General features: G+C 40.9%; 1 protein-coding gene across 3 annotated transcripts in view; it reads right to left on the bottom strand.

Annotated features, from left to right (window-relative positions):
* Nucleotides 1–18,828, bottom strand: part of trappc11 (trafficking protein particle complex subunit 11) — a 28,243-nt gene extending 9,415 nt beyond the window's left edge. The window contains exons 1-18 of one of the 3 annotated variants that reach the window (XM_084550542.1): nucleotides 18,480–18,828; nucleotides 17,620–17,848; nucleotides 17,276–17,445; nucleotides 17,076–17,146; nucleotides 16,819–16,933; nucleotides 16,621–16,720; nucleotides 16,347–16,420; nucleotides 16,076–16,172; nucleotides 15,197–15,330; nucleotides 14,150–14,291; nucleotides 13,771–13,864; nucleotides 11,918–11,997; nucleotides 9,952–10,030; nucleotides 7,144–7,198; nucleotides 6,788–6,933; nucleotides 6,216–6,277; nucleotides 5,916–6,048; nucleotides 5,616–5,746 (exon numbers count right to left, since the gene is read on the bottom strand). In XM_084550542.1, coding sequence (XP_084406668.1) covers nucleotides 5,616–5,746; nucleotides 5,916–6,048; nucleotides 6,216–6,277; nucleotides 6,788–6,933; nucleotides 7,144–7,198; nucleotides 9,952–10,030; nucleotides 11,918–11,997; nucleotides 13,771–13,864; nucleotides 14,150–14,291; nucleotides 15,197–15,330; nucleotides 16,076–16,172; nucleotides 16,347–16,420; nucleotides 16,621–16,720; nucleotides 16,819–16,933; nucleotides 17,076–17,146; nucleotides 17,276–17,445; nucleotides 17,620–17,823 — 1,887 coding nt within the window. In that variant the 5' untranslated portion in view covers nucleotides 17,824–17,848; nucleotides 18,480–18,828. The remainder of the gene's footprint in view (nucleotides 1–5,615; nucleotides 5,747–5,915; nucleotides 6,049–6,215; nucleotides 6,278–6,787; nucleotides 6,934–7,143; nucleotides 7,199–9,951; nucleotides 10,031–11,917; nucleotides 11,998–13,770; nucleotides 13,865–14,149; nucleotides 14,292–15,196; nucleotides 15,331–16,075; nucleotides 16,173–16,346; nucleotides 16,421–16,620; nucleotides 16,721–16,818; nucleotides 16,934–17,075; nucleotides 17,147–17,275; nucleotides 17,446–17,619; nucleotides 17,849–18,479) is intronic. The other 2 variants (XM_084550541.1, XM_084550543.1) reach the window with 2 other exon arrangements.
* Nucleotides 18,829–23,957: the final 5,129 nt, after the last annotated feature.

Below are 23,957 nucleotides of genomic sequence, written 5' to 3'. Positions count from 1 at the left end.
ATAAGCTGTTGGAATATTCAGGGTCTCCACTCCTCGACCTTTGAGCTGAAGAGTGGAGAACCTGAGTTCCTGAAATCTATCAAAGACGTTGATATCATCGTATTGACGGAAACATGGTGTCAAGATGATTTGCTCACTCACTGTCCCCCAGGATATAATGAAGTCATGGTGCCCTCCATAAAACTAAAAAACATACGCAAGGGCAGAACATCGGGGGGGATTTTGGTGTGGTATAAAGGAGATCTTTGCAATCAGATCTCACCAGTAAAACAGGGTAAATCGCACATTTGGTTGAGGTTAGATCAAACCCTAGGCATAACCGATAGGGATCTATACCTCTGTGCAATTTACATACCCCCAGTGGATTCTCCTTATTTTGAAGAGGACATTTTTGACACCCTAAATTCAGAAATCTCCTATTTCCAGGCCCAGGGAAATGTACTTCTCACTGGAGATCTGAATGGACGTACAGGAATTGAACCTGATATCATTGACACACAGGGCAACAACCATGTATTTGGTCAGGCCCCCCTGTTTACCACACCAAACATCACCCGTCGGAATAACCTTGACTCAATATTGAATCAAAGTGGCAGGGAGATAGTGCATCTCTGTCGGGCCTTAGGCCTGTACATAGTTAACGGTAGGTTCAGAGGGGACTCTTTGGGGAGGTTCACATACTCCTCAGCTCTTGGGTCTAGTGTTGTAGACTACGCAATCACTGACATGGACCCCTCAACTATCAGTGCATTCACTGTCAGACAGCAATCCCCCCTTTCAGACCACAACCAAATTAATGTGTTCTTTAAATTGTCAGGTCAAATTAGTGACACAAAAAGGAAGCCCAGTAAGCTGTATAAATTAAATCCTTCTTACAGATGGGCCCCAGACAGTGGAGACAAATTCACCAAGGCTCTAAACTCCCCTGATCTGATGAACTACATATCAACATATACTCAAAATCAATATGTCCCTACCAGAGATGGGGTAAACAAGGCCACTGATGATATCAATATGATATTTCATAAGGCAGCTATTAGGGCTGACCTCATAAAGCAAAGACGGAGACCTGTTAAAAGGCAAAATACCGACAAATGGTTTGATCAGGAATGCAAAGAAATCAGAAAAGAGCTGAGAAAAATAGCAAATGAGAAACATCGCCAACCGAACAACCCAGCCCTGCGCATTCGATACAATGACATTTTAAACACATATAAACACACAATTAGGATCAAAAAACAAAATTATACCCAATTGAAACTTGAAGATATTGAGAATGCCATTAACCAAAATCAATTCTGGGATATGTGGAACAAGTTCAACACAAAGCAACAGCAGACATTACCCATCCAAAACGGTGACATCTGGAGATCGCATTTTGAAAATTTATACAAAGACATACCAATCAATCAAATCAATTCAGATCAGTGTATTATGAAAGAAAAACTCCAAAAATTAGAAGAAACAATTAAAGACAACCAAAACCCCCTTGATTTCGAAATGACTTGGGAAGAAATAACCAGACAGACAAAATGTCTGAAGCCAAGGAAAGCTTGTGGTCCAGACAGCATTAGAAACGAAATGCTCAAAAGCAGCACCCCAGAAATGCAGGGTGCAGTGTTACATTTGTTCAACCTTATACTACAGGCAGGATGTTTCCCCAACATCTGGTGCAAAGGGCTCATTTCCCCCATTCATAAGAGTGGGGACAAATCAGACCCTAATAACTACCGTGGCATCTGTGTCAGCAGCTGTCTGAGTAAACTGTTCTGTAGTATTCTTAATACAAGAATACTAGATTTCCTTGAGGAACAGTCAGTCTTAAGTAAAAGTCAGATTGGCTTCCTCCCAAAACACCGCACCACCGACCATGTATATACCCTTCACACTTTAATCAACAAACATGTACAACAAACTAAGAATGGAAAAATATTCGCCTGCTTTATTGATTTCAAGAAAGCTTTCGACTCTATTTGGCATGAAGGGCTCTATTACAGACTTTTAAAATGTGGCATAGGTGGCAAAATGTATGATCTGGTTAAATCAATGTATTCGGAAAACATGTGTGCTGTTAAAATTGGAGACAAATTAACTGATTTCTTCCCCCAGAGAAGAGGTGTTCGGCAGGGTTGCAACCTAAGTCCGACGTTATTTAATCTGTATATAAATGAACTGGCTGTTGAGTTGGATAAATGTGCTGCTCCGGGCCTCTCCCTCCTAGATAGAGAGGTGAAGTCTCTGTTCTATGCTGATGACCTTGTTCTACTGTCTCCTACTGAACAAGGACTACAGCTACAGCTGGACGTAGTAGAAAAGTACTGTCAGAACTGGGCCCTGGCAGTAAACATGAAGAAAACAAATGTCATGATTTTTCAAAAACGCCCCAGGTGTCATGAGAACAAACACCAATTTACCATCAATAATCATGTCATTGAACACAGCATGAGTTATACCTACCTTGGTATAACCATAACAGCATCAGGGAGTTTCAACATGGCAGTGAATGCACTAAAAGAAAAAGCTCGAAGAGCTCTATATGCAATTAAGAGAAAATTTTATAATGTCCATATTCCAATAAAAATCTGGCTTAAAATATTTGATAGTGTCATCCAGCCCATTGCGCTGTACGGTAGTGAAGTATGGGGTCCACTCAGTCATCAGAGCTTTATCCGTTGGGACAAACATCCAACAGAATCTCTACATGCAGAATTCTGCAGATACATTTTACACGTACACAGAAACACACCAACAAATGCATGTAGAGCAGAATTAGGCAGATACCCACTGATAATCAACATTCAGAAGAGAACGCTCAACTTCTTTAACCACCTGAAATCCAGCCCCAGAGACACCCTCCACTCCAAAGCCCTCCAAACCCAAGAGCTGAGCCCAGAGAAGAGTCCCCTATGTCAGTTGGTACTGAGGCTAACTGCCCCCTCTCAGACACAGTCTGACCAGCCTCACAACAACACTGCTCTACAAAAAGTAATCAGGGTAAAGCAAATTATAGCACAATGTAAAGAAAGCTATCTGGACCATTGGGAAGAAACAACTAAAAGCCAAAGTAGATTGGAATGTTATCTTGCCCTTAAAAGAGATTATGAATTAGCAGAATATCTCTCTACTGTCAGAGATAGAAAGCAGAGACAGATCCTAACCAAGTACAGGCTCAGTGACCACAAACTGGCAATCCAAACAGGAAGACACAAAAAATCATGGCAACCAAAAGAAAACAGAAAATGTGGTCACTGTTCGACAGGTGAGGTTGAGACGGAGATGCACTTTCTCCTACAATGTACAAAATTAAATGACACTAGAAAAATTTATTGGAACAAGTTCAGCTCTTTGGTTCCAGGTTTCAAAGAGCTGGACGACCTCTCCAAATTAAAAATACTCCTCGGAGAAGGAGAGCGGGCACACCTTGCTGCCCAGTATGTGTTAACATGCCACACCCTGAGGGACAGTGAGTGATCGAGGCACACACACACACACACACACACACACACACACACACTGTATATAACTAATAGAATGTTCATAATGTATATATCTTTGATTTATTGTATTGTACTTTAATGCTCTGCTTTGGCAATATTGTTTTTTTAAGAAACTTTCATGCCAATAAAGCCCATTTTGAATTTGAATTTGAATTGAATTTGAGAGAGAGAGAGAGAGAGAGAGAGAGAGAGAGAGAGAGAGAGAGAGAGAGAGAGAGAGAGAGAGAGAGAGAGAGAGAGAGAGAGAGAGAGAGAGAGAGAGAGAGAGAGAGAGAGACTAATACACAGGAGAGTCACATGTATAACAAGCAAACTGCGCCTTTTCCACTCACTTCCCAACAACATGTAACCATGGCAACTGTACACAACAACAGTGTGACTGGCGTAGACAAAATGTCTTCAGTTTTTGTTGACCAAATCTACCAAAATACAGTGCATCCAGAAATAATTCCAGAAAAAAAAAAAACACTTCAGTTTTTCCACATTTTGTTATGTTACAGCCGTATTCCATAATGGATTAAATTCATTTTTCTTCCCACAACATTCCATAATGGCAACGTGATTTTTTTTTTTTTTTATTATTTTTGGTTTTTGCAAATTTATTAAAAATAAACTAAGAAATCAAACAAGTATTCACAGCCTTTGCCATGAAGCTGAAATTGAGCTCAGTTGCATCCTTTTTCCACTGATCATCCTTGAGACGTTTCTACAGCTTAACTGGAGTCCACATGTGGTAAATTCAGTTGACTGGACATGATTTGGAAAGGCACACACCTGTCTATATAAGGTCCCACACTTGACAGTACATGTTAGAGCACAAACCAAGGTCAGATTGAGCACAGTGGCCGCCATCATTCGTACATGGAAGAAGTTCGGAACCACCAGGACTCTTCCTAAAGCTGGCCGGCCGTCTAAACTAAGCGATCGGGGGGGGGGGGGGGGCCCTAGTCCGGGAGCAAGAGCCCAATGGTCACTCTGTCAGAGCACCAGCATTCCTCTGTTGAGAGAGGAGAACATTCCAGAAGGACAACCATCTCTGAAGCAATCTACCAATCAGGCGTGTATGGTAGAGTGGCAAGACGGAAGCCACTCCTTAGTAAAAGGCACATGTCAGTTCGCCTGGAGTTTGCCAAAAGGCACCTGAAGGACTCTCAGACCATGAGAAACAATATTCTCTGGTCTGACGAGACAAAGATTGAACTCTTCAGCGTGAATACAAGGCATCATTTTTGGAGGAAACCAGGCACCGCTCATCACCAGGCCAATACCATCCCTACAGTGAAGCATGGTGGTGGCAGCATCATGCTGTGGGAATGATTTTCAGCAGCAGGAACTGGAAGACTAGTCAGGATAGAGGGAAAGATGAATGCAGCAATGTACAGAGACATCCTGGATGAAAACCTGCTCCAGAGCGCTCTTGACCTCAAGACTGGGCCAATGGTTCATCTTTCAGCAGGACAATGACCCTAAGCACACAGCCAAGATATCAAAGGAGTCGCTTCAGGACAACTCTGTGAATGTCCTTGAGTGGCCCAGCCAGAGCCCAGACTTGAATCCGATTGAACATCTCTGGAGAGATCTGAAACAGCCGTGCACCAACGCTTCCCATCCAACCTGAAGCTCCTCCAGTCCTTTTTGCAGCACCTCTCAAGCTCCTTGAGAGGTGCTGCAAAAAGGACTGGGCCAAACTGCCCAAAGATAGGTGTGCCAAGCTTGTGACATCATATTCAAAAAGACTTGAGGCTGTAATTGCTGCCAAAGGTGCATCAACAAAGTATTGAGCAAAGGCTGTGAATACTTGTGATTTCTTAGATTTTTATTTTTTAATAAATTTGCAAAAACATTTTTCAAAATGTGGAAAAAGTGAAGCGCTCTGAATACTTTCTGGATGCACTGTAAATAAAATAAAAAATACTGCCACAACTACTGAATAAAAGTCAGGTGCCAAAATAAACAAAATTACAACCTTCAGAACCTTTACTAACTAGAGGAATTGTGAACATCCTTTAGTATTTGTATTATGCTGCCAATTAATGTCCTTGGAGCTGTAGAAAAAAAAAACAAAAAAAAAAAACAAAACACTTTCGCTTCCTTTTTTCCCCTGTGTGTAGTGTGTACCTGGTTACTGAAGCTGACAGCCAGCTTATTGAATGACAGGGGATGAGGGCAATCAGCTCGGAGGAAGACCTGGAGCTGGATGGACTGGTCTACATGGAAACTGGGAGACTGGAATCTGGACTTACACTGGACTTCAGTTGGAAAGGAGAACATGACACACACATTAAAATAGCATGCCACACTGCACGTTGCAAAGAGGTTAGTTATCAACCTCATGTTTGAGGAATTGAACACTTAAAACAGATTTGATTTAAATTGTCAAAACAGTGGTAAAGTGGCATTGAGTGTGTGTTTTCTAACGGAATGGGATGTAGTCCTGCATTTCCACAGTCAGCTCATTCGATCCAGCTAAAGCCATGCGGTCGTTCCACAGAGACCTGGCTGCACTGACACAGGACGGATCACACTCCGGCTCAGCGTCTGGAACCTCGTTCTGAAAATACAGTGACAAATACAATGTGCTTGGATGAAATAAAAAAGGGGGGAAAAAAAGTGTGATCTGTACATTTTAATTGGAGGCATTGTGGTGCGAAATTCGCTGGAGGATTAATTAATTTGCTGAAAATATTCTGTTGGACTGGGTGGAGTCTTTCTACTCACCATCAGGACTTTGATGAGATTCTTCTCAATCCTCAACTTTTGCTCCTCCTTCAAAGTTGAAGCTACAAGACAAGACATATTAAAAGTTTCAGTCTAATTGTCTTTGTTTCATAATAAAATTGTACATAACTGTATTATGATTTACACATCTTGGGATAAGTGCTTTTTTTTCTCAAATCTACTGCAAACTGTGCACAAACTGTGTCCTTTTCCTGTTAGGAAGAAGTATAAACTTACGGCCAACAGCCCCACACACAGATCAGGCACCATGATTAACAAAATTAATAATTTCTGTAACAGGACCAAGAATTACTTGTTGTGTTTTGTTTTATATTTGTTCTATCTAATTATTTGACGTGATGTGATTCTGTGTGTTAGAGCTAATAAAAATCTCTGACATGACTGCCAAAAACAAACAAGCTTAGGTCAACAATATTAATTATAATTATCATCATCATCTGTGTCCACAGTGATGATATCTTTGAAGTTAACAAAAATTTGTTAGAACAGAAAAATGGAAACATGTTATGTATCTGCATTACTTCCACTGATTTGCTAACATTGCTGCTTACCTCTGCCCAGCAGCTCCATGCAGTATATAATGTAGTCCTTTATACTGGCCATCAGATAAGCACAGCGCAGAGCTGTGGTCAATATGGCAGTCAGGAGACCCCACCATCGTTCTGTGCGATAGTCGCACATCACATAGTCCAACAGCCTGATAACATAACACACAATTACTCAGATAATGTGACATCATATCTTCAGATGTAAATAGTTCCACCCAGTTTCTACATAAGGTGTATACTGTATTTAATGTATCTAATCTATGACCAACAATATGTTGGGTGAAGCATCACTTTTTATGTGAAGCTACATGAAAGCAACAGAGTGGAATTGTCCTTTACAAGCGCAGTGTCTGACTTACTTTAGTGCTTTGTTGTAGTCGTTTGCATGATAGTATTCCTCTCCCATCTGCACCACTACAAAGAAGACAAAGAATGAGAATAAATACTTACAGGAGTTTGACAAGGTTAAACCATAGCACATGTCCTTGCTGATTATAAAACTAAAATCTGTCTAAAAATGGACTGCTTAAATGAGCTCATCTCATTATGTGATGATATCAATATGTAAACATGCATAAATTCAATATGAAATTTGGTTTTGGAGTCACACTTTGGGTTTCAGGATTTTTATTTTTTTTTTGGGTACAACTATTAAATGCTCATTAACTTTAATTAACCATTTGAGCCAGCAGTCCACTAGTTGACTTTGTGCCATGACGCTTTTAGCAGGAAGTGGACTAGTCGTCGTTCACGTGACAATAACAACACTGAAGCCTCTGAGAAGACAGATGAGGAGCCCAGTGGATCATTGCAGCAAAACTAGCAATGCTTCATCAAGTGTGTGGAAAAACTTCACTAATGAAGCCCATTCTACCGTGACATGCAGAATATGAAATTCAGTCCTGAAATACAACAAATGTAGTACTGCAATGTACATTCATCTCAAAAGGCATCTGCTAATGCTAACAGAGGAACGGTCCAAATTCTCTCAATGGCAGTCAATTAACAACTTCACAAAACGCATCAACAATTTGTTGGTTAATTTTATTGTCTAAAGTTATTAGACAAACCGCATTTTTTTTTCTCGGCTACATTATCCTATCTTACAACACGCTGTGAAGTACTATTAAATGCTATTGACGTCGTCTGTTTATATAGGCTAAACATATAGGCTCTGCAGCACAGTATTGCTAAGCGCATGTAGTTCTGTTGTGTTCTATTATTAGGAGTCCATGCAATGACGTTGCATGACCCCTATTGATTTTGTTGTGATTATTATTAGGGGAGGCGACTTCGCCATGTTATGAACCCCTTTATGATTGCTTGCGATCATCTAGTTTGACATTGTTGTTGTAGTTGTACAGCGTGTTTTTTGTCCTTGTTGTCAGTTTATGCAGCACGCGAGAGACGGGAGTTCTGGTAGCGCTGAGAGTCTGCAGAGCGAGAGCTACATATTAGAAGAGTCAGACTGACTTATGGTGTTGACATGGACTACGGCTGACAGTAGCCCGTGTTGAAGCTTTACCTTGCAGAAAAGAATCCGTTAGGGCTGGGCGATAAAACAGTAACAATAACTATCGCGATAGACACGTGATCAATATCAATAGAAAATACGTTCGATGTTCAATAATTTCACTTGAACTCCGTTAGAGAAAAAAAGGAAGATAACCCCGAGCCACAACTGCAAGTCATTCTAGGGGATGTAGGCAGAGGACTTTAGTCTCTCGACCTATCACGGCCCAGCTAAGCCAGGTTGGTGGCATCAACAACAACAACAAAAAAAAAAAGAACGGCATGGAATGAAAGGAGAATATGAGTGCGACAGCGCGAGAGGAAATAGTAGATAAAAAAGGAAAGGTCACGTCACCAGTTAGGCAATATTTTGGTTATTTTAAGTCAGACAAGAATCAGACCGATGTTGTCTGCAAACTTGGTGGCGAGTGAGCATATTAATTGGCTCTCGTCTCTCTTGATTAGTAGTGTAAGAGTCGGTTAAGATTTGTTTATCTGCCGGCCGAGTGAGTGGCTGCTGACTCGGTTAAGCAGGGATCTACGAGCAGCGGTTATGAGTCGGTTAAGTTTTGTTTCTCTGCGTATTGTGTGTTAGTGAGTGAGTGACTGGCTGAGTGCCTTAGTTTGCTAGTGGTCAAGTCGGGTAGTACGTTTTGTTTCTCTGCAGAGTGAGATGTAAGATGTTTGAATGGTGCAGTTTATTGATTATATATCAATCAAACGTGGTAGGACTCAACTAAGCCAGTTAAATCTAGATTCATGATTCTTGAGTCGTCTTTGATCAGAATCAGAATCAGAGTCAGCTTTAATGACCAAGTATGTGCACATACAGGAAATTTGACTCCAGTAGCTTTACTCTCTTGTACATAAACACACGAACTGCCGGTTATATGAGCCGAATCTTTTTCTACTGAATATTAATTAAAAATGAATGAAAATGAAATGCTATCGAACATGTCATTGTTATCATTTAAAAAAATAAAAATAAAGTGACGGGTAAAAATGGGTTACGACGGGATTTTTATGACCCTGCCAGTCAAACTGACAGACAACGAAAAAATCTGGCACAAAACATCAAAGCTATATAAAGAAATAACGGATGCAGTGGCGTATCATTTAGCGAAGGACGTGCTCCCGCTCAGCACAGTTGATTAGACTGGGTAGAATATGTTAAAAAAACGAAACAATGATTATCAATATGAAACACTTATATCGTGATACATTTTTCAGCCATATCGCCCAGCCCTAGAATCCGTAGCTTCCTTTGTGTGAGAGGCTACGATACATATTCAGGTCAAGAATATAGATTTCATTGTTGCAAAGCATTAGTTTCTGCTGTGATTTTATGTGTGAGGTCATCAGCTAGTCAACATCGACTCGATTTTCACCACATTTTAGGTAACTTTAAAAAAAATGCTGTCATTCAACCCCTAGCAATAAGAATACGCATCCTTCATACAAGAAATACATGTGACATTAGACACCTCATCATTTTTAATATCTTCCATGGAACATGTACCCCTGTGTGATAAGCACAGGGGTACATGGGTACTTGTGTACCCCTGGACTAATCTGTGCTACCTGTGTAAGAACGGCAGAGAAAATAAGAATGTACAAATAACTAAAAATCTGAAATATAAAGCAATGATACGCACTCAGGTGACTCTTCATTCGTGGACACTTGTACTTCTTAAACTGGGCCACAGCGTTACTAAGTAGAGCTATTATCAGTTCCTGTAGAGGGAAAGACAGAGTTTCAATACAGCAACACAACACAACCTGACAGTGACTGAAGTAAGCAGCCTACACATATTGGGTTATACAGTTGAAACCAGATGTTTACATACACTGTTAAAACACATAAACCTTTTTTCCTCACTGTCTGAAGTTAAATCAGACTAAACCTCTCCTGTTTTAGGTCAGTTAGTATTACCAAAATTATTTCTATTTGCTAAATGCCACAATAATGAGAGAGAGAATTTTTTATTACTTTCTTCAAAGTCAGAAGTTTACATACATTTCCTTAGTATTTGGTAGCATTGCCTTTAAACTCTATGACTTGGGTCAAACGTTTTGGGTATCCTTCCACAAGCTTCTCACAATAGTCTGTTGGAATTCTGGTCCATTCCTCCTGTCAGGTTTGTGTCCAAGTTCTAACTTCCTGGCTGATGTATTGAGATGTTGCTTCAATATTTCCACATAATGTTCTTTCCTCATGATGCCATCTATTTTATGAAGTGCACCAGTTCCTCCTGCGGCAAAACAGCCCCACAACATGATGCTACCACCCCCATACTTCACAGTTGGGATGGTGTTCTCAGGCTTACAAGCTTCCCCCTTTTTCCTCCAAATGTAACGATGGTCATTATGGCCAAACAGTTCCACTTTAGTTTCATCAGACCACAGGACATGTCTCCAAATATTAAGGTCTTCGTCCCTGTGTGTATTTGCAAACTGTAATTCTTCCTCGCTGAGTGGCCTTTCAGCCCATGTCGGTACAGGACTTGTTTCACTGTGGAGAATGACACTCTCTTACCAGCTTCAGACAGCATCTTGACAAGGTCTTTAGCTTTTGTTTTGGGGTTGATTCGCACGTTTCGGACCAAAACACGTTCATCTCTGGGACACAGAACTCGTCTCCTTCCTGAGCGGTATGATGGCTGGACATTCCCATGGTGTCTATACTTGCATATAATTGTTTGAACAGATGAACGTGGCACTTTCAAGCATCTGGAAATTGTACCCAAAGTGCCGGATGAATCAGTCTTGTGGAGCTTCACAATTCTCTTCCTGATATCTTGGCTGATTTCTTTTGATTTTCCCATGATGTCAAACAAGGAAGCAGTGTGTTTGAGGTGTAGCCTTAAAATACATCCATAGGTGTGCCTCCAATTAACTCAAATGTTGTCTGTTAACCTATCAGAAGCTTCCAAAGCCATGACATCATCATCAGGGCTTTCCTTCATTGTTTAAAGACATAGTAATCTTTGTGTATGTAAACTTCTGACTTTGAAGAAAGTAATAAAAAATTCTCTAAGAAATTCTCTCTCTCATTATTGTGGCATTTAGCAAATAGAAATAATTTTGGTAATCCCAACTGACCTAAAACAGGAGAGGTTTAGTCTGATTTAACTTCAGACAGTAAGGAAAAAATGTTTATGTGTCTTTAACACAGTGTATGTAAAGATCTGGTTTCAACTGTATTTGTGAATGAGGGGCAGTGATCACAAAATATTTGAGAGCCAGAGATGCATCTTTGTGAAAGGCGTGACACATTTAAACCTCTATGTACTTAGAACTTTGTGTATCTTAACAGTGAAAACACTGCTACCATGATGTGGTACATTTTGAGACAGGTCCTCACAATATGACCACGTAAACACGATTCAGCCCATTTCCAACCTTATTCCAAGGTACGTGCCCCCTGCAGTGCTCGTATCAGGGGCATAAAATAATGCTAACCATTACACAACAATTGCAAATTTAATATGAAAGATGCTACAATCACATGTCATTTAAGCTCTTACTGGTTTCAAGTAAAATAAATAGTGGCTTTAAAAATGGGACACTAATAAAAACACCTCTAATAAAGCAGTGTATTCAGCAAGTGTGTGTACTTACAGAATGTGGTACATTTCTCTCTTTAATATGCAGGGCCAGAACTCCCAACTTCTCTTTCTCTGCATCTGGAGGATCAATACCTGGAAATACAAGAATGCAGAAGTTGAGTTTTACCTTTTATTCCCAACACTATGACAGAAGCTAGATTCTCGACCAATTTCAAACCGTTTTTATTGTTTATATGTATGTGTTGTAAATGAAGGTCCAAGCACTACTGTTATGTGATTATTAAGGAGTTGGGTCTTGGAGCCAAAAAGCTGGTTTTATTATCTGCATTCCACTTACTGAAAATGTGCGCAAAAATAAGTGGATGGAAATGTAACATATAAGCACTTAGTGATTTATAAGTGTCATGATGCCAAGTGTGTCAACCAATATTTTTCTCACAACACTTTTTATTTATAGAATTTTTATTTGCCATGTCAAAAACCAAAAGGCCTGTTTGTTCAGAATTTGTTTTAGTGTTCAGGTTAGAATCAGGTTCAGGTAATAGTTGGAGGCCGGTGGTTGGCGGTAAGCAAGGCCAGGATGAGGGGCAAAGTATTGCATTATGGCAAAGAGGGTGCCCACAAGCATAGAAAGACACTATATTGCCAAAAGTATTCACTCACCTGTTTTTACATGCTAATGAATTTAAGTGACATCCCATTCTTAATCCATAGGGTTTAATATGACGTCGACCCACCCTTTACAGCTATAACAGCTTCAACTCTTCTGAGAAGGCTTTCCACAAGGTTTAGGAGTGTGTTTATGGGAATTTCGACCATTCTTTCAGAAGCTCATTTGTGAGGTCAGACACTGATTTTAGGCAAGAAGGCCTGGCTCGCAGTCTTCGCTCTAATTCATCCCAAAGGTGTTCTATCAGGTTGCAGGCCATTCAAGTTCTTCCACACCAAACTTGTTCATCCATGTCTTTATAGACCTTGCTTTGTGCACTGGTGCACAGTCATGTTGGAACAGGACGGGGCTATCCCCAAAATGTTCCACAAAGTTGGGAGCATGAAAATGTCCAAAATCTCTTGGTATGCTGAAGCATTCAGAGTTCCTTTCACTGGAACTATGGGGTCAAGCCCAGTTCCTGAAAAAAAAAAAACCTACACGATAATCCTCCCTCCACCACACTTGGTACAACGCAATCAAAGAAGTACTGTTCTCCTGGCAACCGTCAAACCCAGATTCGTCCATCAGATTGCCAGATGGAGAAGTGTGATTCGCCACTCCAGAGAACACGTCTCCACTGCTCTAGAGTCCAGTGGCAGCGTGCTTTACACAGCTGAATCTGACACTTTGCATTGCATTGCACTTGGTGATGTATGGCTTGGATGCAGCTGCTTAGCCATGGAAACCCATTCCATGAAGCTCTCTACGCACTGTTCTTGAGCTAATCTGAAGGCCACATGAAGTTTGTAAGTCTGTGGCGACTGACTCTGCAGAAAGTTGGCAACCTCTGCGCACTATGCGCCTCAGCATCTGCTGACCACACTCTGTCATTTTACATGGCCTGTCACTTCATGGCTGAGTTGCCGTTGTTCCCAGTCGCTTCCACTTTGTTATAATACCACTGACAGTTGACTGTGGAATATTTAGTAGAGAGGAAATTTCATGACTGGACTTGTTGCACAGGTTGCATCCTATCACAGTACCATTCTGGAATTCACTGAGCTCCTGAGAGCGACCCATTCTTTCACAAATGTTTGTAGAAGCAGTCTGCATGCCTAGGTGCTTGATTTTATACACCTGTGGCCATGGACGTGATTGAAACACCTGAATTCAATTATTTGGATAAATGAGTGAATACTTTTGGTAATATAGTGTATGTAAGTGTGGACGTGTGTGTGTGCATGAGAATATACTCTGGTGTCCTTGTCTCCAGGGTCTCTGGCCATAGAAGTCCAGACTTCCACTCTGGGTGTCCAGAGGGTTGGGGGATGGATAATTTGTTCCAGCCTGAAACCAACAAATGAAACCATTAACTTAGCTTTTATGTAAGATGCGTACATGCATTTTTGAATAATTTTAAGGTGGTACTTATGATTTGGTTATTTTTTTTTTGTTTTAATTTGCAAGGATTTTCACTAGCACAGTGCAACATAAAGTTGCACATTTGTACTAGCCTGCAAGATATTATTGGTAACAGTTGTGCTAGTAGAGCAGCTGTATTAACAGCAGTACTTGTGGTGGCAGCAGTGGTACTGGTGGTATAGTTCTAGGTAGCAACGGTAGCTGTATCACCTGACAGAGCTGCTGTGCCAGCTGCTTCCTGTCCTGGCTGTAACAGGAAGCCTGTTGATAGTAGAAACCAGGGTTCTGTGTCTGGATGGCGGTCAGACCCAACTTTATTGCCTCATCAAACAACTCACCAAATGACTGGAACCTAAAGAAACAGTCAGAATCAGAGGCTGTGATATATGGACACTATACTGGTAATTCTCTGTCGAAGTCATTATAGTTTTTCTAATTTTTGCCAAATACCGCACTACTGTGACATGGTAATTTCCCATACGTGGGATAAATAATGTCTTAATAATAGTATCAGTCTGCATTCAGGAGGGATAAAGATTAATCACCTGTACAAAATTACTCTGACAATGCAACAGATTCAATAGTTTTAGTGGCAAAACTTGTGAAATTGGCACACGGTAGAATAAATGAACACAGGCCTTAAGGAGCTTGTAACTCAGTTAAAGTCTAAGTTGTATTAAAACTATACAAACACAACTGAAGAGTAACTACAATGCCAACAGTAAATAGCCTGCCATGCTTACAACCAAATATATAGCTCTTTCTTTACTGTTTTAGGAAAGTAGTAGAAAATAAGTTTTGTTTCCATCAAAGTAAATAAAGACTGTTTTAATTATACCATTTGTAATAATAAATCTAAAAGTATTTTTATGGTGTATTTACTTCCATGTGTGGCATCCATGGCAGGAGAAGTATTTATCCATGTCTACACTGCATACACTGATTAGGCATAACATTATGACCACCTTCCTATTATTGTGCACGTCTCCCTTGTGCCTCCAAAACAGTTCTGACTCATCAGAGATATGGACATGGGCCTTCTGAGGGTATCCTGTAGTGTGTCTAGCAACAGAATGTTGTTAGTGGGGGCTGTTGGGTCCTATAGGTTGCACACAAATCCACACAAATGCCAGGACCAATGTTTCCCAGCAGAACATTATATTATCACAAGATGGTCAATATTATTTACTTCTCCTGTCAGTGGTTTTAATGTTGTGGCTGTTACGTGTATGTGTGATTTGTCTGTGTGAATCTCACTGTTTAGACATCCAAGCAGAGTGCTCAAAGGCAAGCTCAGCACTGCCAATCTTCTTCTTGCACAGGTCAATGTGCTTCCTGAACTGGGCTATGGCATCCAGAGGAGTGTTATGCTGGAAACAAAGGCGACAGATCTGAAAAGATGGAACAGAATAAAAAGAGGCAGGAGGGGGGAAAGAAGAAAAAACTGTTAGTAATTGCAGGTTTAGCCAGCAAACCTATTTGGGTGAGAAGTCAATGACCTGAATCACGGCACTTTCTTTCCAGCTGCAGCCTTGTACATAAAGTAGATTAATGCCGTCTATAATATGAAAGTCCCTCCCCAAAATTATCTGGCAACAAAAGTAAGTATGTATGAGGGTAACTGAGAGGGAAGTAAGGCTTGTAAATAATGTGTATGAAGAACTACAATCTTATTTCGGGATCTGAAGAACTTCCCTTGTACACATGATGTGTATCATTACCCCATGTTTCCTATCTGTGTCTACACTGCAACAATCCCTAAAGGCATTAAAAAACTGAAAAATACGCAAACTCCTTAACTTTGGGGATGGGAACACCAGTGTGTAATATTTGGTAGGATCTACCAGACTGCAAACAGCTGAATACCCATCGTAGAAATGCAAAAGGTCCTCTCTAGAGCCAGTATTTGTTTTGACTGTTCTGAGCTACTGTAGAAACATGGCCATGGAACATTGTGGTGTAGATATGAATTCTAAGCCAATAAGAACTTCGATTTAGGTACAGACCTAATTCTCTCATTGTGGAGTGCCCAGTTGTTTTCTTCTCCTAAACGGATCCCCATTCATTGTGACTCACCAATGTGTTTCTCAGAAGAGTATTGTCACCATACAACCACAAGCAGACAAGCAAATGTACCTTGTAGTTGATAAATCCAGCCATAGTTTTGATCTCCAACATGTTGGTCTCATGCGCTCTCAGCTCATGCACGAGACTGTATGCAATTCTGTAGTACCTGCAGAGACACACAAAGAAATTGTTTACAACAAACTACGGGTCATACTATATTACTACCTAGAGTGCAAGATAAACACTTACTAATTATTTGTTTAAAGTATTCATATGTTCAAATCACAGCCAAAAGTCATTATATTTAGATTTCATGATGAATCTCTGGGCTCAGACTTACTTGAGGGCATTCTGAGTGTCCTGTTTCAGTTCACTGAAGAAACCGATCTTAAACTGGTGTCTGACAAACAGCAGCTGGGAGCAGCAAGAGATAGAGAAAAGAGAGCAAAGTGGAAGAAAGAGGAAATTAATCCTCATCGTTTTGTAATTTCGCTATACTTGTTATAGTGACAATAAAGTTCATTCATTCATTCCTTTTATCCCGAGTAGTTCTGTAAACTGCATTTATATGGCATTCGTTTGCAGGAATGTTTCGACCGTCATCATTTTAATACCTGATGTGTTGTCTTGTTGAGGAATTCTTTGTGTGATTTCACACGACGAATCTCTGTGTAATAGTATGTCTGAGCATGTTCATAAAAGGCGTTCTCCAACCTTCAGAAAGACATTAATAGGACAAGATGTTCAGGTCACCTGCCCAAAATTTGACTTTAAATCAGACTACATCTTTTTTTAAGTGAATTAGGATGTACCTTATAATGTAGCCCACCAAGTGATCAGTGTGCGGCAGAACAAAGAGGCTCTTGCCAGACAGATCACAAGCATTACAAAGAGCTGATGCTCTCTCTGATGCGACCAGGTCCTCTCCTTTGTAAACAAGATGACAAACGGATCATTTTGAGAATACTCAAACAGATGGCTCATTCAAAATATAAGACTGAATTTTTATTAATCCCGTCTTCAATAATATAATCAGTGAAACATAAAGGGTTCCATAAAGGGCCTTTACCTGGAGGAAGAGGGGTTTTCTTCTGGATTAACACTACAGCCACTTTGGTGTTCCTGCCCTGTAGACTGGTCCTAAAAGTATACAGACACGATATTATTGTATTCTGGATGTACAAGATTAAGCATCAAACAGTGTCAAACAGTAATACAATTAGATAGTTTTGGGATTAAATAAATGGTCATTTTGCAGCTATAACCTACCTGACAATCTCCACTTTAGTTGCGCATTCAGACTGCTTTTCTTTCCACTGTGGGTCATCCCAGTCCAATTCATAGAACAGAACAACCAGAGCAGGTACCAGGTTCAGATGTTTATTCATCCAGCCTGTTTTCAGGATGCCTTTAGGTATGTACCACTCATATGATGTTCGCTAGACAAACAGACAGAGAAGATAAACGTATTCAATACATCCTGCATGTAGTGTGTTTTAGCATGTGAATGCAAACATAAATTATTTCCCAATTACTATGTAGAACGATGTGGTCTTTTGCATTGTCTTTGTCTGTTGATCAACTTGACACATATTTTTCAATGTAACGCTCACCTTAGTGCGACATTTGGGGTACTCATGGTCTCCTGGGAGAACTTTAAAAGATATGGGGACTCTGTCAGCCCGACGATTGGCACAGAAGGCGTCCCAAATGGCCCGGTGAACAGCATTGTATACCACATCCAGACCAGTTAAGGCTACAAAAGCCATGGGACGACAACATAGCTCCGGAGGAAGCTCCCACTGGGAACCTGCCATCGTGACGTTTCAACAATAGATACACCTACACAAGAAAGAGAAACATTACTAAAATAGCATATAACAAAAATTGTCTCTTGACTTGTTTTACTGTGTCTAAATGCACTAGTACGTGAAGACTAATTTATTTTAAGGATTAAAATGATTGATGCGTTTCTATCACTAATGTATGTACAGTTCGAAGGTTAAAGCAGAAAAAAGAGTTTTCGAAATTAGTTGAACTAAAATTCATCTTCTGATACAAAATTAATTTCGAGGGATAACAACTAAATGCCGACAGAAGTAGTGAGCATGAACTTAATAAATAACAACTTGCTAGTCACGAGACTTGGAGGTTAGCATTAGCCGAGCTGAGCTGAGCTAAGTGGTTGCTAATACTGACAGTTCACTTGTTTACATCGTGCAGACTGAAGCTCACTTATGGTACTCTTGTTGTGTTTTTCCACAACAAGAGTACCATTTTCTAGGCAGAGTGTATTATCTTCACAGAAAAATCTACTACACAATCAAAAATTGTCTGACACTATATATGACTATATATTTGTTTGGCAGATGAGACGAAAGCGGAACTGGGTTCACTTAAATCGGCTAACGCTAAAGCCAGTGTTGGTGTCCTGTTAGCATTCTCGAAGAAATAAAAACAATTAAGTATGAACCTGCGAGTTCTTTAAACGGCAGCATACCTCAGTCGCATCACTTCAAGTGAACTGGTAACGGTGCTAAACGCAGCAAGCTTGTTTGACTTAGCCAGCTGCTCTTCATGGACTGTTAGCTGATCACTGGGCTTCTCTAATAAGGTTAGCAGTAATCGTTTGCTAGCTAGTGGGCGAGGTTGCAAATTTCACTAGCAAGTAGGCTACGCATCAATGCACTTGTAGTTTTAGGCTGTTTTACGTCGATTTAACCTAATCCCACTTGTGGTCACTATTGAATAATCGACGTGTCAACAGCGACGAGCCAGAAAATGAAGACTAATTTAGCAGCTGTTGCTGAAGCAACAAAAACTGTAGCTCGTCAGCTGACAGTGGCAGGACTTGAGAAAACACTTCCGGTTCAGACTTTTTTTCAAAATTAAAGTGCCATCGTCATGATTCTGAAGTTTTGACAAGAAAAGCAGAAGATCAGAATGAATCTAGATAATATTAAAATACCGTACTGTCTACATGGGCACAAAGTCGAAACAAATATGTTATATGTTTGAATGATAATGTATTGCAGTAGTTCCCCGGACTTGGAATCACTTTTCATAAACTGCAAACCCTTTTACTCCCCCCGCGAGTTTTCTTCATTAGGCGTGTTCGACTTCATGCAGATCTGTGCAGATCTGACTTGACGTGATGCATGCTGGGTTGTTCATGCTCATAGACCTCGAATATGATTGGTTAAAATGAACTTGTTCAACCCAGCATGCATCACGTCAAGTCAGATCTGCACAGATCTGCATGAAGTCGAACGCGCCTATTCATTCTGGTCGGTGTTTACATTCCGCCGGCAGCCAACGTCCATGACGCACAGCGCGCGCTGGCCGACCAGATTCTACACGTGGAGAAAACTAACTAACCCGGACTCCTTAGTTATTGTCCTCGGTGACTTTAACAAGGGAAATCTCTCCCACGATCTCCCTAAATATAAACAGTTTATCAGCTGTCCCACCAGGGAAGACAGAACTTTGGACCACTGCTACACCACAGTCAAAGATGCCTTTCACGCTGTCCCGTGTGCCACTGGGAGAATCGGACCATGTCATGATCCACCTGATTCCAGCATATAGACAGAAACTTAAACTCTGTAAACCTGCTGTGAGGACATCTAAGATGTGGACCAGTGAAGCTGTGGACCGCTTAAGGGCATGTTTGGACTGTACTGACTGGGACACTTTCAAGGCGGCAACAAACAGTTTGGATGAGTACACAGAAGCAGTGACATCATACATCAGCTTCTGTGAGGACTGCTGTATTCCAACACGCACCAGGGTGAGTTATAATAATGACAAACCCTGGTTCACAGCCAAACTCAGGCACCTCAGGTTGGAGAAAGAGAAGGCATTCAGGAGTGGAGACAGAGAGAAATTCAAAGAGTCAAAGTACAAGTTTAGCAAAGCAGTGAGGGAAGCTAAACGACAGTACTCAGAAAAGCTGCAGAGCTCTGTCTGGAGGGGCTTCAAGAACATCACCAACTACAAGCCCAAACCCTCCCACTCTGTGATCGACTCACGCCTGGCCAACAACCTGAATGAATACTTCTGCCGCTTTGAAAGACAATGGGACAGTACCACGACCACCACCCCCCACGGTGACACCTCTCCCACCAGCACTGGTATCTGTGAAACCTCACAGGCCCTCACACCAGTGCCCCCCTCCTCCCCGACAACAACAATGGCCAAGGCTCCCTCACAGCCGGTGGGCTCAGAGCCTCCCTCCTCCATCTCACCTCTCACCATCCTGGAGAAGGACGTGAAGAGGCTGTTTACGAGGCAGAACCCCCGCAAGGCTGCTGGACCAGACGCTGTGTCTCCATCCACCTTGAAGCACTGTGCTGATAAACTGTCTTCAGTGTTCACGGATATATTCAACATCTCACTGAAGTCATGTCACGTGCCAGCTTGCTTCAAGGCCTCCACCATCATCCCAGTCCCCAAAAAGCCAAGGACTACTGGACTCCATGACTACCGCCCTGTTGCCCTGACAGTTGTGATGAAGTCTTTTGAGCGCCTTGTGCTTTCTCACCTTAAGGATTTAACAGACCCATTCCTGGACCCCCTGCAGTTCGCCTACAGATCAAACAGATTTGTGGATGACGCCGTCAACCTGTCCCTCCACCTCATCCTCCAGCACCTGGACTCCCCCAGATCATATGCCAGGGTCCTGTTTGTGGATTTCAGTTCGGCCTTCAACACGGTCGTTCCGTCTCTACTACAGGACAAACTCTTCCAGCTGACTGTGCCTGACTCCATCTGCAGGTGGATCACAGATTTCCTGTCTGACAGGAGGCAGCATGTGAGGCTGGGAAAACACATCTCAGACTCCCATACCTTCAGCACGGGTTCCCCTCAAGGCTGTGTCCTTTCTCCTCTGCTCTTCTCCCTGTACACCAACAGCTGCACCTCCAGTCACGAGTCTGTCAAGCTCCTGAAGTTTGCGGATGACACCACCCTCATCGGGCTCATCTCAGGTGGAGATGAGAGCGCCTACAGATTGGAGATTGACCGCTTGGTGACTTGGTGCAGCCGCCATAACCTGGAGCTGAATGCCTCCAAGACAGTGGAGATGATCGTGGACTACAGGAAGAACACTCTGAGAGGAAGTTTCTATATTTATTCTATAATACAGTTTCTATATTTTATTTAGGCGTAACAACACCAAAGCAAATTCCTTGTATGTACGATCATGCTTGGCAATAAAGTCTTTTCTGATTCTGATTCTGATTCTGAAATAACTCACCTAGATCTTCATGTTGTTTTATTCTACTTTTTAGTGACACAACCATGGCGATGGCAGTGAGGAAATCAATGTTACTTGCTACAAGAAGCTAGAGAAAAACACACATGGAATTAAAGTGCATTATGATGGTCATTTTGTTCTGTGAGCAGATCACTAAATATTAACACAGGGATTTCCACATGTCAGCCAGTGCCTTGACTGATGACTATGAGATCACCACAGGAGAGATTCGGAGCACATGACGTGGTTATAAATAAAGCTTTGAATGAGGTGCAGCAGGTAGCAATCTCTCTATCTAGGTGCAATACCTCAGCTGCTTTGCAGAACAAGTTGTATTTCTGCCGCAACTTCACCTGCTACCAAATTGCATGGAGGAGGAAAAGAAATTATAGAAAGGTCAAGACTCTAGCCTTCATCAGGGTCGAAGGCCATGAGCCGAAATGCAACAGTCTAATAAAGTTGTTACATTTACTACAAGTGCTGCTGGAGTCTTGACCTTTCTGCAGCACTTCAGGTGCTCAGGCAGCTCTCTCTGCTGTCTGTGCAGAAAAAAATGCAGCAACAGAAGTTGAAAAAGAGTGGAAGATGGGCTTATAAACATAATAATACAAGTTTAATAAAATAATACAGAATAGAATGTCTTTGTTTTCATTGTACATGTGCAACAAGACTGAAAATGCAGACACTGACAGTGCAAACATAGCTATAAAAATAGAAATGACTTGTGTGTGAAAATGTAAGCTTAAAACAAACAACCGAGGCAAGACAATAATTTAAGACTCGGCAGCACTTAGTGAGGGTATGACTCAGTTTTTTAGTCCACTCGTTCTTGTTTTACTTGTCCTGCAACATCTGTTCCAAGGCAGCCATTCAAACAGAGAATGTCCTGGGTGGGATAGGACTTTGAGGATGCTATGGGCTTTTTGAGGCAGCATGAATTGTGTAGGTCTTCCAGGTGAGGGAAATGGGCAGTAAATGCTTTTCTCTCTGCTACTGTTCATCTGGCAGACCACACATGCAGTTAGTTGGTATGCTCTCAATGGATCAGCGATAGAAACACATATAAAATATAGGAGTCTGAAGACTAGTTTACATATGAAAACATAATTTCAGTGATAAGTGAGTGAGTCTGGATGGAAAGTCATTGATTTAATGCAATTAAAAGAAAACTACCTTGTAAGCAGGAAGACCAAAGGTAATTACCAGGACAAATTTCAGTGGTTCCTATGTGAAAGTAGAGATGTCCATTAACAGAACAGAATAGAAAATTATGTCTGTGCTGGTTTTAATAAGTTACACATACAGTTAATACGTTCTTATCTATCTTATTACTTAACAAGAACCTCTGAAATAAAAATGTGACCCCATAAAGATGATCATTAATTATAACACTTCAGAAATCTACATGGTTATTATAGTGCATTACTGCTTGGACAAACCTGAGATTCTTCCACACAGTGAACTAGATATCCACTGCTGCACTTTTAATGTGAAAGTTTCTCTTTGTGTATTTCCTGGTGGGCCAGAGCTTCCATTGGAAACAAACAGAATATATTAAAATTGGTCTTAAAATATGTTTTTTATTATAAATCATTGACGCTCTGGACAGTGGCGTCGTTAGGCCTGTTTTTTGTTTTTTTTTTGGGGGGGGGGTGCAGCCCCCCTGAAATAATCTTAAGCCCCCCTAAATACTTTGGTGTTGTTTTATTCATGTCATCAAATTTTAAATCCACAACAATCTGGGTTTAGAACAAACCACAGCACTATCACAGCTACCACATTAGTTACTAATAATATAATATCTGCCTTAGACGGTAAGAAGCACTGTGCTGCCCTTTTTGTTGATTTGTCAAAAGCATTTGATACAGTTGATCATCCCTTACTCTTACAAAGATTACATAATATTGGTTTGGATGATAAGGCATGTGAATGGTTTTGGAATTATTTGTCTCAGAGGTTTCAGTGTGTGAAGTCAGGAAATGTCAAGTCAGAGTTTTTGCCAGTCACAAAGGGTGTTCCACAAGGGTCCATTTTGGGCCCAGTTCTCTTCACCATCTATATTAATGATATTGTCTCTACCTTAAATGGTTTTCAAGTCCACCTTTATGCTGATGACACTATTTTGTATTGTATTGCTGACTCTGTTCAACTTGCCATGGATAATCTTCAGGTTTCATTTAATGTTCTTCAAGAAGCTCTCATTGATCTTAAATTAGTACTAAATGAAAAGAAAACTAAATATATGCTATTTACTAGAGCAAGGAATATTGAGGTTAATGATGTGCAAATAACCACTGTAACTGGTTCCAGCATTGATAGAGTTTCTGAGTACAAATATCTTGGTATATGGCTGGATGACAAACTCACATTTAATTACCATATAGCCATCCTATTAAAAAAACTGAGACAAAAAATTGGTTTCTTCTACAGAAACAAAGCCAACCTCCCTATGGAATGTAGGAAACAAGTTGTTGAAGCAGTTTTTATGTCAGTTCTAGACTATGGTGATGTGATTTATAGAAATGCTACTGCTTGCTCACTTAAAGCCCTGGACTCAGTCTACCACTCTGCTCTGAGATTCATTACTGGTGATGGCTATAGCACTCATCATTGTGTCCTCTATTGTAAAGTGGGTTGGTCATCTTTGTCTGAGAGGAGACTTAATCACTGGTACCTGTTTATTTACAAAGGTAT

This window comes from Chelon labrosus (assembly GCF_963514085.1).
Source record: "Chelon labrosus genome assembly, chromosome: 8".
NCBI lineage: Eukaryota > Metazoa > Chordata > Actinopteri > Mugiliformes > Mugilidae > Chelon > Chelon labrosus.
The sequence above is the reverse complement of the archived record's forward strand: the minus strand, read 5'-3'. Positions and strand labels throughout refer to the sequence as shown.